The sequence below is a fragment of the Mastacembelus armatus genome, unplaced genomic scaffold (genome assembly GCF_900324485.2).
Source record: "Mastacembelus armatus unplaced genomic scaffold, fMasArm1.2, whole genome shotgun sequence".
NCBI classification, from domain to species: domain Eukaryota; kingdom Metazoa; phylum Chordata; class Actinopteri; order Synbranchiformes; family Mastacembelidae; genus Mastacembelus; species Mastacembelus armatus.
Genome location: NW_022872866.1, coordinates 898,801 through 915,606, shown reverse-complemented (window position 1 = coordinate 915,606; position 16,806 = coordinate 898,801). Strand labels below are relative to the sequence as shown.

General features: G+C 44.8%; 2 protein-coding genes and 1 long non-coding RNA gene across 3 annotated transcripts; 2 read left to right on the top strand and 1 right to left on the bottom strand.

Moving 5' to 3' along the window:
• Positions 1–3,874: 3,874 nt before the first annotated feature.
• LOC113140177 (NLR family CARD domain-containing protein 3-like) lies at positions 3,875–9,121 on the top strand. The gene is made up of 8 exons (XM_026323939.1): positions 3,875–4,016; positions 4,106–4,175; positions 4,838–4,940; positions 5,514–5,624; positions 5,937–6,071; positions 6,751–6,829; positions 7,003–7,231; positions 7,320–9,121. Exons 2-8 carry the CDS (start codon positions 4,127–4,129, stop codon positions 9,119–9,121), a joined length of 2,508 nt encoding a protein of 835 aa, XP_026179724.1. The 5' UTR covers positions 3,875–4,016; positions 4,106–4,126.
• LOC113140188 (stonustoxin subunit beta-like) lies at positions 9,000–11,706 on the top strand. The gene is made up of 3 exons (XM_026323959.1): positions 9,000–9,117; positions 9,576–9,622; positions 10,526–11,706. The coding sequence occupies exons 2-3, from the start codon at positions 9,577–9,579 to the stop codon at positions 11,092–11,094; spliced, it is 615 nt and encodes a 204-aa protein (XP_026179744.1). The 5' UTR covers positions 9,000–9,117; position 9,576; the 3' UTR covers positions 11,095–11,706.
• A 2,114-nt stretch (positions 11,707–13,820) lies between these two features.
• LOC113140189 (uncharacterized) lies at positions 13,821–15,684 on the bottom strand. Its single transcript, XR_003296627.2, has 3 exons — positions 14,804–15,684; positions 14,244–14,312; positions 13,821–14,159 (listed from the first exon to the last, which is right to left on the bottom strand). It is a non-coding gene; the product is annotated as an uncharacterized LOC113140189 (long non-coding RNA).
• Positions 15,685–16,806: the final 1,122 nt, after the last annotated feature.

Here is a 16,806-nt window from a genome sequence, read left to right as displayed (position 1 = left end):
ACTCTAGTGGTGGAAAGCGGGGTTAGTCCAGGACAGGTGGGTGTGAAGGTCTGACACAACAGGTGATACATAACCAGAGAATAAGATCAATCCATTTTTTACCATGTGTCTGGGTCCAGTGGGTTCGGTTTGGATGTAGCAGGACGGTTCTGAAGCCTCGACCTCCGTCAGGTGTCACTGGGTGGAGCTTGTGTGTGTTTTGGTGCTGAAGGCAATGCATCAGGAACCGCCGGCCTCTGGTCGCTCTCCAGCCAGTTCCTGATGCAGTATCATCAACATCAGAAAGCTCTGAGCCTCAGTCTGACTCCACAGGTGGACACACAGGTGTCATCTGTCCACAGGTAGCTGCATACACCTGCACACACCTGCACACACCTGCACAGACATCTGCACACACCTGCGCACACCTGCGCACACCTGCGCACACCTGCGCACACCTGACCACACCTGCACATACATCTGCACACACCTGCACACACCTGCGCACACCTACGCACACCTGACCACACCTGCACACACATCTGCGCACACCTGCGCACACCTGCGCACACCTGCGCACACCTACACACACCTGCACACACATCTGCACACACCTGCGCACACCTGCGCACACCTGCACACACATCTGCCCACACCTGCGCACACCTACGCACACCTACGCACACCTACGCACACCTGCGCACACCTACGCACACCTGCGCACACCTACGCACACCTACGCACACCTGCACACACCTGCACACACCTGCACACACCTGCACACACCTGCGCACACCTGCACACACCTGCGCACACCTACGCACACCTACGCACACCTGCGCACACCTGCGCACACCTACGCACACCTGCGCACACCTACGCACACCTACGCACACCTGCACACACCTACACACACCTGCACACACCTGCACACACCTGCACACACCTGCACACACCTGCACACACCTGCACACACCTACACACACCTGCACACACCTGCACACACCTGCACATACCTGCACATACCTGCACACACCTGCACATACCTGCACATACCTGCACATACCTGCACATACCTGCACACACACCTGCACACACAAAAAACAAACCATTTATTTCCATTTCATCCTAAATCTCATGTTTTGTGCAGTTGAACTATATAATTTACATCTAAAATGCAGCTGTTTTCCTGCCTCTCTGCTAATAAACCAGAAACTGTTTTATATTTTCCATATATCTTTACAGTTTTAAACAGGAAGTGACTGTGCTGCGTTCAGGTGAACCTCAGCGACGCCGTGAGTTGTTCAGACTCACAGTCGCCAGCTGAGATTTACCTGGATCACAGCTGAACTGCTGCGTTTTACCTGATCACAGGTGAACAGACAGATACCAGTTACCACCAGGGGGCACCACTGTTTCCTCCTGCATGACTCGGTCTGGACTCTGGTACTGATCAGTGATCAGGGGTTCCCAATAAACCGGCTGGGTCCGACACAGGGGTTCCCAATAAACCGGCTGGGTCCGACACAGGGGTTCCCAATAAACCGACTGGGTCCGACACAATGGTTCCTAATAAACAGACCGGGTCCGACACAGGGGTTCCTAATAAACCGACCAGGTCCGACACAAGGGTTCCCAATAAACCGACTGGGTCCGACACAAGGGTTCCTAATAAACTGACCGGGTCCGACACAGGGGTTCCCAATAAACCGACCGGGTCCGACACAGGGGTTCCTAATAAACAGACCGGGTCCGACACAGGGGTTCCTAATAAACAGCACTGCACTGGCCTTCACAGACCTGGTCACACCAGCAGTTGGAGCTGCTCTGAGCAGATGACATGGTGGATTTGTTCCGGCCCGCGGGTCCTGTGGGCTCTAATGAGGCGAGACGTGGACGGACAAAGCACCAATTAGAGCCGTGGGGAGTCGGAGCAGCAGACAACGGTCACTGAACACGGACCCCCCTAAGCTGCTCTATTGTCCTGCCATGAAACACAGAAAAATAAGACATTGAGATTAGATTCTGCTAGGGTGCACTCCAAAAGCCCAGCAGAACCAGAGAGTGTAGCCGGGAGGTGTGTCGCTGCTCGTCGACCCCTCGCTGTGCTGAACACACACTGTTTCCACCCAAACTGCAGAAGTTCCTCATATCGATGATAAAAAAAAGTCTGAACCAGAACTATCAAAGTGCAAAGAACAGATCAGAACCAAAGGCAAGAAGCCTGGACCCTGTAAAAGACCATTAACACTAATCAGAGTAACAGGATTTGTTAGGAAGATGAAAATGTGAAGAGAAAAATATATTTGTCATGATCAAGTCTCATAAAGTCTCACAGATATTTTAGTGCTGCTCTATAAAAAACCTCATATCCAGACGAAGATCTGATGGTTGGACTGAAACAGTGGACAGAAGCAGGTTGGACCCAAACAGGAAACACTGAAACACTGAGGTCAGTAATGAATCAGTGGGAAGGAAAAGTCGTCTGCAGTGATGGACACTAATGTTACAGACTGTGGAGCTGACAACAGGCAGAACAGGAACAGGCGGTAAATCTGTGAACATGTGCTGCTTCAAACTACACTTCAGCTCAGAAACACACACACACACACTGGCATCCACAGATCTGCATTAATATGACATTTCAAAATAAAAGTTTATCTTACCTCAGTGATAAACACACATGCAGGCAGCCAGACTGAGGAGAGAAGTGAGAGTGAGAAGTGCAGCACCACACTGACCCCTACACACACACACACGTGACTGTCAGGGCTGCAGGATTTCTCTCCCAAAAGAAGCTTGATTTTTAAAACGTTCATGTAATTTGATGTATGCTGTCACCAATAATTCATGATCAATCAGTTAATCACACAAAATGACTAGCTGATAAAAAATCACAGTGTGAATCATAAAGACCAGCCTATCATGAGGTTCACTGAATCTATAAACACCTAAAGTGCAGCTGAGGCTGATGGGAATGTTGTCAGTTCTGCAGGTCATTGGTCATAAATGTATATTTAAGTTTTAATTAAAGTGTTGGTCCAGTTCAAATTTTGACCTGATGATGGCGCTACGTGAAAATCCTCTTGTTCCCTCTACAGTGCCTGGTGGGTCATTTATTTTTGTCAGTTCTCTATAAAGACACCAGAATGATCCTTTAAAAAGTGAAACTAAACGTGTGCCCCTGCAGAGTGTCATTAATCTGCCTCAGGGAACATTAGTGAGGACACTGCAGGTTCTACTGTAAATGTTCCTTTATCAGCACCACTTCCAGCCCCGTGTCTGATGCATCCATTTGCACAGTAAATGGTCTAAAAAGTGCTAATGAGGTGCTCTGACTGTGGTTCTAGGACTGAAACACTGAAACATGAAGTATCGTCCCATCTCACCATGAACCAGATTCCTAAAACTTGGGTCTGTGAGTGTCACATTATCACTATTGTCCTGAAACTCAGTTTCCATTTCTCACAACTTTTCATCTGAAAAATAAATTCCTAAAAAAGTGTTTTGTTTAACTGATGAAAAACAGATGCAGGTAAATGAATATGAGCAGTCGAGCAGGTTCGAGTCTCAGGTCCAGCAGGAATTGTCAGTGGCACAGAGTGAATAGCCATTGCCCTGTCCACCCTCAATACCACGACTGAGGTGAGACCCTTGAGCAAGGCAGTGGGGGGTCCAGTGCTTGGGGGACCCCCCAACTGCTCCCCGGGTGCTGCAGCATTGGCTGCCCACTGCCCCTGGTGTGTTTGCACGGTGTGAGTGTGTGTTCACTGCTGTGTGTGTGCACTTCGGTGGGTGGGACTTTCTAAACCAAAGCTCTAAAAGCAGAGCACAAATTCCAAGCATGGGTCACCATACTTGGCCATTTTCACTTTCACTTTCAATGCATGTGGTCACAAAGTAAAACCACTTCCTCACAGTCAAAAACAAGTCTAGGCAGGAGGCAACACTCAGACAAGTAAATAACACCTCTAAGACCGTCTGACTAACGGGACGTGCTCTTTACTGACATTAACAGGACTTACAGGAAACTGAACGTAAGTGTGGAAATGCAGGATTTGTGATATAAAGCACTTTTGTTATTTCAGCTCCTTGTGTTATTCTCTATGTGATGTTTGTTCTGAAGTGAGGAAATCTGGTTGGGGAAATGGAAAGTCCAACTGGTCCGACTGTGGTTCCTGATACATCCCAGGACGGTGAGATGCTGGTTTAATTTCTTTATTACTATCACTGATGTGTTTTCAGACTCAGCTCTGTCTGAGGAAGAAAGAAAACTTGTTCTGACAAGAAGAAAAAACTGGAAACTGATCTGATGTTATTGTGATATTCTCTTGCTCTTTAATGGCTGAGTTAAGGATTAATAATAATAATAATAATAATAACAGCAATAACCCTGTCAAAGTCCTTCAGCTGGTATTTGTTAAAAGTAACTGCGCAGAGTATTTTGTTAGGGCAAAGCAGCCTCAGTGTGAGGAGGAGGACTCCAGGGTGACCACAGGAAATTTGTCCAAGCAGCAGTTTGAGCATGAGCAGAACAAATATGAAGGCTCTCAGCAAATAAAAACAGGAATAAAGCCTCATATTATTCCCCAAAACATAACATGTTGTGTACAACGAATGTTACAGACCAGTTACATTAAAAGGACAGAGCAGAATCTGTTGTTTTATCCTTAGAAAAGTAAATTCTTTAGTTTAAACACAATCAGCTCAACAAAACACTTCAGTGCCAGAAACTCCGACATCTTCAGTACTTGTGCGTAAACCAGTTTCCTGTCAGGACTGAGGGAAGCAGCAGAAAAGCTGTAAACTGTGGTGAAGACAACAATGTGCTAATAGCAGGTTGTTTTGCTGTGTGAAGCACTGGCCTCTGCCATGAACCAGTGTGAGGTCACAGACGGGGGAGCTCCTCCCTGTAAGACCAGTCTGAGGGGGGACCATGAGAACCAGACCGAAACTAAGAGGTGAGACCGCCATCCCCACCTAGTCTCCATGTCTGTCAATAATAATAATACACCATGTCATGTTAGTGCCGTGTTTTAAATCAGACAATTTCAGTTTCAGCTTCAACTTATTTGTGCATCACCAAATAACAACACGATCACCTCAAGGCACTTTACATAGAACAAATCCCTTATGAGCAGCACTTGGTGACTGTGAGGAGGAAAACCTCCTTTTCATAGAAGAAACTTCCAGCAGAACCAGGCTCAGTGACATTTTACTGATGTATTACCTTCATACAAGAACACCATGCAGTTATCTTACTTCAGCATTATCACTTTATGTGATCGGTACCAGTAACAGTCAAATTAGAAAGATCATTTCTAACAGGACATGTTAGTCCCTGTTAAATGATCCAAAACCCACACAGAAGTCTGACATTTTCTAGTTGGTGCTACTTATGGGCCAGAACCTCCATGCAGACGAGATTCATTGCACAAGCCCCAATTAGGTCCCTATGAGTTTTTTTCTATTGCATTTCTCTATTATCACTCACTGATCATGATTCAGTCAGTGCTGTGTGTGTTGTGCTGTAGCCCAGAGCAGCAGCACAGACCAGACTCTCCTGGACCCAGCTGTGTGTCCATCAGGAGTTGCCGGTCCATGTTTAAACCTTGTAACTTCAGACAGAACTCTGATGAAGAAAGGTAAGAATTTAATGCAGACTCATGATACAGGTTCTACCTGGCACTGAGTCAATGTCCTGTTTCCAAAGGGAACATTCACGATGGGTAACTTTAAAAATGCTGATATACTCAGTTATTACTTTTAGTGCTGAACTGATCATTGATATGTTCAGTCATAGGTTCATTCTTTTGTTTGTCTGACACTGGGTTTGGTTTTACTAACTAGGACATTCTGTATGGAGGATCAGGGTCAGTTCTTGTGGTTTTCTTTTGACCTTCTGATCAAAATCTTATCTCTGCTTCCCCTCAGATTTAAACTGTGCTTTTTTCCAGTCCTGTTTCTGTCAGAGTTCATGAGCAGAGATCAGACCACGCTGGAGCTGGACCCAGCTGTGTGTCCATGAAGAGTGACTGCTCCAAAGATGAACATCTTAACTTCAGAGAACAACAGCTCTTTGATGAAGAACGGTAGGAATTTAGTTAGTTTTCTGCACAAAACAAGTCACAGTACAGCACTTTCCCACCAGCCTCAGCTTGGTGATGTCCTGTTTCAAAGAAGAACATTGAAATGTGAAATGAAAACATCCCCAGTGGTTCTGTGAACCTGTGCTTGGACCTTTTATTAGTCTCTTATGACACTGAACAGACTAAACAATTACTATGTTCAAACACAAAATAACATAAGTTGAGAATGAAACTAAAGATTGTGGCTCACAATTACCAAAAGACTGTTTATAATAAGGGAATTTACAGACAGAAGCATGGCTGTGTCATGGGTTCACCAGTGTCCTCAACTACGACTTACCTGTACATGGTAGAAGCAGTCGTAAGAACTACACCCAGCCAGTGGTTCAGATGTGCTGATGACGAATCGGTCAAACTTCAAACGAAGAGGAAGCATTTGTAGAACACATCAGTGCAGCGCTCAGCAACACGAGGTTAATGTGGAAAGACATCAGAGGAAACAGTGTAGTGTTCCTGGACTCTGCTAGTCATACTGAAGATGACAGAAGTCCATATATCAAAGTAAAAGGAGAGTCATGTTCTGTTCTGGACATGTAAAACGTAAAGGGGTTGGAAATTTGTTGGGTCATTACAAATTTGTGTCTCTGTTCATACTTGGTGATATATTTCCTGTTCTCTGCAGAGTTCCACAGCAAAGCTCAGAGGATCCCAGTGGTCAGTCTGTCCAGCTGACTCCAACAGACCTGAACTCCATATTTATGGTGTGTGGTTGTTAATTTTTACTCCAGCTGCATAAGAAATGAGATGTATAGATTCTTGTTATTGTCGTTCTCAGGTGTCTCCCTGCAGCCTCTGCAGGCTGGTACAACTTTCGCAATATAGAAGCTGTGTTCCACATTTTAGATTTAAAACTTGTGCTCTTATTCTTTTCCAGCATCTTGGGGAGAACATTAGTGCTCTTGTGAATAATGAGCTGAAAAGGTTCCAGAGGGTACTGGGACCAGACTACCCAGAATGCTTAAAGACACAGAGTGAAGATGAGGACGTGGTGGATGACGAAGAGAAGGAGTACAGAAGAAGCAGCCAAGACGCGATTCTGAAGATCACACTTCACTTCCTGAGGAGAATGAAGCAGGAGGAGCTTGCTGAGCGTCTGCAGCTCAGTAAGAGGCTTTTCCACCTTCCAGATTTCTCATGTTTACACAAACTGACTCACTGATCATAGTTTTTGTGTCTCATGTCTTAATGCAGGAACTATTGCTGCTGACTGTCAACGTAAACATATATCTGACCTGCAGAAGAAGTTCCAGCGTGTGTTTGAGGGGGTTGCTAAAGCAGGAAGACCAACCCTTCTGAACCAGATCTACACAGAGCTCTACATCACAGAGGGAGGGGCTGCAGAGGTCAATGAGGAACATGAGGTCAATCAGATTGATCCAGCATCCAGGAAACCAGACAGACCAGAAATAACCATCAGACATGAAGACATCTTTAAAGCCTCACCTGGAAGACATGGACCAATCAGAACAGTGATGACAAAGGGAGTGGCTGGCATTGGGAAAACCTTCTTAACACAGAAGTTCACTCTGGACTGGGCTGAAGACAAAGCCAACCAGGACATCCAGTTCACATTTCACTTCACTTTCAGAGAGCTGAATGTGCTGAAAGAGAAAAAGTTCAGCTTGGTGGAACTGGTTCATCACTTCTTCACTGAGACCAAAGGAATCTGCAGGTTTGAAGACTTCCAGGTTGTCTTCATCTTTGACGGTCTGGATGAGTGTCGCCTTCCTCTGGACTTCCACAACACTCGGATCCTGACTGATGCTACAGAGTCCACCTCAGTGGATGTGCTGCTGACAAACCTCATCGGGGGAAAACTGCTTCCCTCCGCTCGCCTCTGGATAACCACAAGACCTGCGGCAGCCAATCAGATCCCTCCTGAGTGTGTCGACATGGTGACAGAGGTCAGAGGGTTCACCGACCCACAGAAGGAGCAGTACTTCAGGAAGAGGTTCGTAGATAAGGAGCAGGCCAGTACCATCATCTCCCATATCAAGACCTCACGAAGCCTCCACATCATGTGCCAAATCCCGGTCTTCTGCTGGATCACTGCTACAGTTCTGGAGGATCTGTTAGAAACCAGAGAGAGGGGACAGCTGCCCAAGACCCTGACTGAGATGTACATCCACTTCCTGGTGGTTCAGACCAAAGTGAAGAACATCAAATATGATGGAGGAGCTGGGACAGATCCACACTGGAGTCCAGAGAACAGGAAGATGGTTGAGTCTCTGGGAAAACTGGCTTTTGAGCAGCTGCAGAAAGGCAACGTGATCTTCTATGAATCCGACCTGACAGAGTGTGGCATCGATCTCAGAGCAGCCGCAGTGTACTCAGGAGTGTTCACACAGATCTTTAAAGAGGAGAGAGGACTGTACCAGGACCAGGTGTTCTGCTTCGTCCATCTGAGTGTTCAGGAGTTTCTGGCTGCTCTTCATGTCCATCTGACCTTCATCAACTCTGGAGTCAATCTGCTCTCAGGAGATCAGTCAAACTCCCAATGGTCTAAAGTGTTTAGAAACAAATCTCAACCAACATATTTCTACCAGAGTGCTCTTAACAAGGCCTTAGAAAGTCCTAATGGACACTTGGACCTGGTCCTTCGCTTCCTCCTGGGTCTTTCTCTGCAGACCAATCAGGACAAACTACAGGACCTGCTAAAGAAGACAGACAGTAGCTCACAGACCAATGAGAAAACAGTCCAGTACATCAAGAAAAAGATCAGCGAGAATCTGTCTCCAGAGAGAAAGATCAACCTGTTCCACTGTCTGAATGAACTGAAGGATCGTTCTCTAGTGGAGGAGATCCAGCACTTCCTGACATCAGGAAGTCTGTCCAGAAAGGATCTGTCTCCTGCTCAGTTGTCAGCTCTGGCCTTCATCTTACAGTCATCAGAACAAGACCTGGATGTGTTTGGCCTGAAGAAAGACTCTGCTTCAGAGGAGGTTCTTCTGAGGCTGCTGCCAGTGGTCAAAGCCTCCGACAAAGCTGTGTAGGTGCACAGGCCACATGATGATGTATCATATGTGAACAGCATCGTATTTATCATGAGTGTTAACTAATCAAAGACGCTGATTGACTGTACAGTTGTTTTCATTCACCATTCACCTCCACAGACAAACTGCTCTCACCAGGATCATATTCCAGTAATATGTTCACTCATGAGAGGACAACCAGAAGACGTGCCCATGTAGTGACAGTGTTTTTATAGTAACCAAAACTCACATGAAAACAGAGCAAATGTGTAATTATGGCCTCATTTTAAAGCTGAAGTTGTTTTCTGAGCAGATAAAGTTTCCCCACTTATCAATTTCATTCTAGTTTACATAGATGCCTTGTTTCGTCGGCCTTTTTAATAATTAACCTGAAATTTGTGGACAAAGGTACAAGCGTCTCAATATATTGAATATATTTATGCATTTACCACACAAACTCTTTTTTGCCTTCTAGGATGGTCCATGGTGAAGAGGAAACGCTGACAACACCTCTGAGGAACTGTAAGTATTCATTTCACTTTTTGTAATTTAATTTGGATTCATTTACAATAAAAGCAGAACTCTGTAGTGCTCTGAATGCTGTAGCTGCTCAAATACATATTCCTGCTGCAAAGCCCTTTAGTGCTTATAGTGTCTTATTGTTACAATATCGGATGTGGAAGTCGTGTTTATCCTGGCCGTCCAAGGTTTCCCTAACGACATGTTGAGCTCTGACCATACGGTCACGTTCTGCAGGGATATCTAGGACTGAGCAACCAGTTTTGGCTGTGGACATTCCAGCCATAGCTTGAGCACCAATCCAGAGAGTGGTGTCATTAAGGGGATAAAGGGCAGGGTCTATTAGGAAGGTTACCTTTGTCTTAGGGTTAGGGTGAAAAACCTGTAGTGAATGAACGGGTGACTGGGGTTGTGTGAAGCTATTAGACCAGATGACAGAGGACAAAAATACCTTCCACCTAGGAATATCCCTTTCAACTGTCTTCATCATCACAGTGTAGTTATTTTTGGCTATTACTGCTATTTAGGTCTGATAGGTACCCCTAAATGAATCATCTGATCCATGACAGGAATGTTGGCTGGGGTGACCCCTTCATTGGTATTTGCATTTATTAACACCATCACTGTGCTCCAGGAAGGACCTCGGCAAAATGTTCAAGTATACACAGACAGAGAGTTCATTCTCTGTATTTTTAAACTAATGTTAAATGACACTAAATTTAAAAATAATCTGTATAAAGAAAAAATGATTATTGCTGTTACTGTTAAAATCAACAGTTACATCAAAATTGTAATAATTTCTTCAGTTATTGAACAAGTTTAACACAATTTACTTACAGGAATGTTTCTCACATCTTTTAATTTATATGGGGTTCCTAGGCCAACTGTGTCTTGTTTCTCCATCAGATGCCTGTGAACCTACACCAGACATGGCCACAGCACAGAGAAACCTCAAACTGTCCGATAACAACAGGAAGGTGACGGCAGTGAACGAAGAGCAGCCGTATCCTGATCATCCAGGCAGGTTTGAGCACTGGAAACAGCTGCTGTGCAGAAATGGTCTGACTGGTCGCTGTTACTGGGAGGTGGAGTGTGAAGGAAACGTTTATATAGCACTGACATACAGAGGGATTAGCAGGAGAGAAGCCAGGGATCACAGAGGGATCAGCAGGAAAGGAGCAAGGGATCACTGCAGATTTGGACGAAATAATCAGTCCTGGAGTTTGTTCTGCTCTGACTATGACTATGCTTTCTGGCACAACAACATGAAAACAGTTATCCCTCCTCCGCCCTCCTGCTCAGCCTCAAAGAGAGTAGCAGTGTACCTGGACTATCCTGCTGGAACTCTGTCCTTCTACAGAGTCTGCACTCACAGACTGACCCACCTCCATACCTTCAGAACCACATTCACTGAGCCTCTGTATCCTGGGTTTGGGTTTAGGTCTGGTTCCTCAGTGTCTCTGTGTTCACTGTAGGAGGCAGAAAGAACCTCAACCACATGCAAACCCACATGATGTTTGAACAGGCCTCTGAGAGAAAGCAGCTCAGTATCAGGGCAGCAGCTTCAGCTCCATCTGCGTCTGCAGGACGTATTCAGGCATGCAGGGGCAGCAGTAAAACAGAAGGTTTCATATCAGTACAAATTGTAATGTACATGAGTCCAGATCCCATCCAGAGACTGACTGCACCAATGAATGTGTGTGAGTGTTCCACTGCAGCTTCTCTGCTCACAGCGACGTCTGGAGCTGGACCATAGATGCTACAGACAAACGTTTTGTCGTCTTGTTTGTCTTATGTGGAAAACACAGCACAAATTGGGATTTGTGTTTCCCACGTGAGGCAGCAATGAATAACGACCGTCTGTGGATATAATTAACTTTAAAACGCAGTAACAACAATAAGAGATGCAGAATTGGAAAAAAATGCAAACATGTTAAACTTAAGGAGGGTAAACAAAACTATATTTGTTCTTAACATATTCTTTTGTTTCTAAGATTGTACCAATATTGTTTTTTCAATGAAAGCTGATATGTATATTTCACTGTTTTGTAATTTCTTTGACACACAAATTGAAGTTCCACTGATGATTTAATAATATACCAACAGGCTACAGAGTAAATGTGTTTTGTTCTATGAGAATAAACATGGGACATAAATCTGTTGAGTTAATTCACTTTAATAAAGCCACAGTGACACAGAAACGTAACTGTGCTGATAATCAAATGTCCAGGCTGCTCAATAAGTCGAATGTTGATAAAAGACTAGAAGAGACAGACGTTCATGAAAATGAAACTCCAGGAACTATTTCCTTTTTTCAGAACAACAGATGAAACCATCGTTAATGATCTTAACTTTAGGGCAGGGCAGACAGTGGGGAGCTACAGCCTTAAGCGTTTCCCTACAGCCTGGGAGACAAGATTCAGGAAACACTCGCCCAAAGACAGAAGGAGTCATGTGACATAGGTCCCTACTTTGGCGCCTGTCTGCAAATATGTTAAAATCAGTGACGCAATTTGAAGTTTGTTTTAATTGATACTCTATCAATTCAGTTTATGTCTAATAAGCGACACGTGTTTTTATAACTTAGCTTGTTTAACCTTGAATCGATCAGGCATCTGTCCAGTCGCCTCTGATCCGGACCCGGATCTGGACATCATGGCCGGTCCCGGAGAAGCAGCTGATTCCTGAAGGTGAGAGCGGGTCGGTTATTTCACCGCAGGTTCGTTTTCTGCTCAAATCCGGTTCAGATCTGATTTCTGCTCCACATATAAACACACAGCAGCTGTTAGCCTGAGGCGGCTAACGCCCTGTAGCATCAGTGCTAGCTGTTAGCATGGCAGCTAACTGGTTATTAAAGATGATTCAAAGCTGAAGCAGCTGCTCTGAGATGATGAAGACCATTAAGGCTGCAGACTGACGTGTATTTGTCCCAGTACAAAGTGCAGTGTTTATGTTTTACTGCAGTTATTAAGTGATGACACTGTAGTATGTCAATATAAATACAGCTGAGCATTTACCTCAGCTCAGATACTTCACAGAGTACTTTAACTTTACTTTAATCCTGCTTCGACACTGCAGTACTACTCATATGGTACTACTTATATGGTACTTATGTGGTACTCAGTCACTATTACTGTTCCAGTGATGCAGCTGAATAATAACTTCAGGATGTTTTGCAGTGAGTCAGCTCTGACTGCAGGATTTGTCTTGTGTCGGTAACTTTACATTAAAGCTGCTAATTGTTTTTGTCTTCCCAGCTCGGCACCAGTCAGTCATGGGCCTGCAACGGTTCTGGCACAACTACAAGGTGTTGATCGTGATGGGCACGGGTCTGGGACTGATCCACTGGGGCTGGTACAATCTGAAGTCAAACCCGCTGCTACACAAATCCAAAGAGGACGAGTACATTCCCGAGCCTGCCATTGTCCCTTACGTTAAACAACGTGCAGCTCCGCCTGCATCAGCTCCTCCTCCTGCCAAGAGCTAGTCAAGGCGACCAAGGTTCGAGACCCTGCAGCCGGTTCCGTCTGCTGAGGTGTGTTCAGGTGTAGTTCCTTCTAAGTCCACTAGATGGTGCTCTAAGAAAACTCACTGTACTGATGCAAACACTGTTGATCAAGACAAACTGGAAGTTTGGAAACATTGTGCAAGTTTTTCTTCGCACAAACGACATTGTTGTTTTTCTTGTACACATGTAGCTCACATTTCAGGTCTCACGTCACATTCGTGGCAGTTTAGGGGCTTAATAAGCTGTTGATCTGCTCTTGTGTGTCCCTCCTGCAGGGCGTCAGTATGAAGCCTCAGAACTGGATCCGGAAGAACTGGCTGTGGGCTGCTGGCGGGGCCTTCCTCACCATCCACCTGTGCACCTGGCTGATGCAGAGAGCTGTGAGGAGCACCACCCGCTCTGAGGCTGCACTCAAACAGAGAACTACTGACAAATGACTGCACTGATGTTCACACCAATTTACTGATGGACGGACAGAAAGCAGCTCATCTTTAACCCAGTGGAGACCTGGAGACCTGTGGACCCGTGGCCAACACCATTAACTCTCAAACAAAGCAGAACATATTAAGTTATAAATCACAATATCTACAGGAAAAAGCTGCTTTGTCTGTTTTTGTGTTTTGTTAGAGATGTAATGTTTGTGATAACAATAAACCAATATGATGATCCAAAATATCAACCAATGAAACCATTAATCCAACTAAACACGCAGCTTGTATCAGTAGTTTTGCAAGAACATTTTAAACAACTCGAGGTTTAGTTGTCGTCTCCACCAGCTGAGAGGAACAAAGCTGGACCTGAGCAGTTTGAATAAATGAGGTTTTTCAGTCCAGCAGAAACGTCTTGACAGAGCTGAGTCATCACGTTACAGTTTGATATTTTCTGTATCCAGTGAAAAGACCCAGACCCACAGGGACTTGATCCGACTCATCGCTCAGTGTTGTGTTTATGAAATGCTGTTAAAACAGCTAATCCCATAAAATAACAGCTGGTTCGTCTGATCTCCGGCTCCCTCCAGTCTGGGACTTTCAGCTGTGAGCACATTAATCATAAGACACAAAACATGTTTCAATATTTTATTCTGATTGAAGTTACACAATAAAAACCTCTACACACCATCATTCACTTCCCAGCCCAGATCAGAGATCAGGTCAGTTCTGCTGGGTCTTCTCTGCACTGGTGTCTCTAAAATAAAGAACATGTTTACACGAACAGCTGAACACACCGTCCTGCTGCTGCTGCACTGATTTATTCACGTTAACATGTTGATCACACAGTGACAACACAGACTCATTCGTTTCTACTGAGCTGACACTGTTAGCTTGTAGTTTAGAAACACACACAGTGAAACTGTGGACGGGTTCAGTCTGATTCTGCTGCCCTGAGAGGCCGCTGCCTGCTGGGACATTAACATTATATTAAAATGCTTCACTACGACTTGAACATTATTATATTATTAAGTTTCCGCCTCATAAAAAAAGAAATAACGTGATTTGTGACTTTAGCTTTAGCTGCTATATGTTAGCCAGCTAGCTAACCCAATACAAATCAATGCTACGACACAAACCGTAAATCCTTTAGGGGCCTACATGTAGACTTTTATTTTATTTATTTTAATATCTAACTGCTCAATATACAATTTGTCCTTCGTTGTTTCCACAACTTTAAAAACTCACCGGAGAAAAAGTTTAGACGCTGCGAAGTGTTTCCCGGGGACTTGTTTTCATGTGGCTCCACTGGTGCACCAACTAAAAGTGACGTAGCGTCGAGTGTTGAGCTACTTATAGTTCCGGTTTCTTTGTAGAGCCTCAAACTGTGGTTTGTGTGACAGGAGACGCAGATCCTCGGAGTGTTTGTGGGGTCTGACGAACCGGGTCCATGAAGTCCCAGAAAGTTCCGGCTTCAGCTGCCGTGAGGCTGCAGTGCTCCGGTCTTCCTGCGGGGGGCGCTGTCGGCTGAGTTTCAGCCGCAGTAAATCATTGGTGAGAAACCAAAGGACATTTCTGCTCGTCGGTGAACAGTTTGATCCGTGTGCTCATTTAAAAACCTCAAACCTCCACAGTTGTTTCCACACTAATTCTTTATGTCAACTCTGGGAGCAATTTATGGCAGGATTGAATCTCCACATGTAGGACGGTTTGTTATGTTGAGTGTATGGAAAAATCCTGAGACTTGGTTTTAATCATTTAAAAACATTTAGAGCTGATTCTTTTGAGACTTTTGTTAGAGACTGGACAGACTGACACTGCCATACAGCCAAGCAGCTCTCTGGCCTGACTAAAGAGATGCAGGTGAAAATCAATAAGTTCATCAATAACCTAACAAGCTTCCACAGTTACATCAGATTGTGTTTGGTGGTTTCTGCTGAATCACAGTTATTCTCATTTAGAGGCGTCCAGACAGACAATCGCAGTCATCGATCGTGAGCTCCAGCTAATGTTAATCTCCACATTAAGTGGGATTTATTTCATGTTCCCCTTTTTCATGGTGCCCAGGTCTGGACCAGTCAGTCTGACACCAGCAGCACAGACCTGCCGGAGAAGCGACTCAGCTCTGTTCTAATACTCAGCCTTGTCAGGGCTGTTTTGTCCCATGTTTATGCTCAGACACACTTTAGATTTCTCTGCACAAATATGAAAAACTCCTGGACAGTTTAGTCCTACGCTGATGCTCTTACCTGAGACGACTGACACCAAACACATTCCCAAACCGTCTCTTCTCCCATAATCAGCAGATTGTGCATGAAGAACATATATTTACACTGTCAGCAACATGAAGGTCAGTTTGTACCCCCTTTTTGTTAGGGACTTTCTGCCTGAATCCAGATCCTCTACTCTACAGTGTCCTCTACTCCAGAACCACCTGGATCCAAAACCTCCTGCTCACTGAAAGTCCCGGACTGACTGAGGGTTTCAGGGCTGAGAACATTGTTAGAGCCAAGAAGAAAACGGAGGTGAAGTTCATCCCTGTCAAGTCTGTTTTGTTGATATCAATCCCAAATCTCACATGTCGCTCCAAGAACTCTGGTTCTTTCTGAGATTTTTATTGCTGTGATTTTTGGCTCCGTTTGTCCTCAGCTTGTTTGAACTCTTCTCACTTTTATTAGGTTTGTTCAAGCTGTTTTGGCTTTTAGGACTTTTATCAGCTTTGGTTAAAAGACCTCTGCACTGTTTTATTTTGCTTCTCTGACACTCACGCCTGATCCTTTTACCTCCCAGCACAAGAACTGAGCCGCTGCTGGTTTTTCAGGTCTCAGGATGAAGTGGAAGTGAAGGATCACTGGGTGAAACCAGCAGTGACACAATGTTCAGGGTTAGAGCCTCCATTTTTAATTGAATGTCTAAACACTAAGACCAACAGCAGAAATGGGTTTGACCACTGAGGTTTAGTTTATCACACCAAACATGATGTTCTGTCACCACATCAGGGGAAACAGATGGAAGAGGAGGATCCAGCAGGAACAGGTTTTAATGACCCAGTTCCAGGTCCCCCGGTCTGAGCATGTTAGGTTAAACGTCAAGTTAAACGTACACAGACTGAACTGATCATCAGAGAAATGACTAATGACAGTAACTGCTACACTTTCATTATTCAGAGCTGTAGTGATACTGAAGTTTCAGTGATTTTCTGCAGCTGCTCTGGAGAGTGAGTGGGAACAAATGAGAGATTTAAGGTGCAT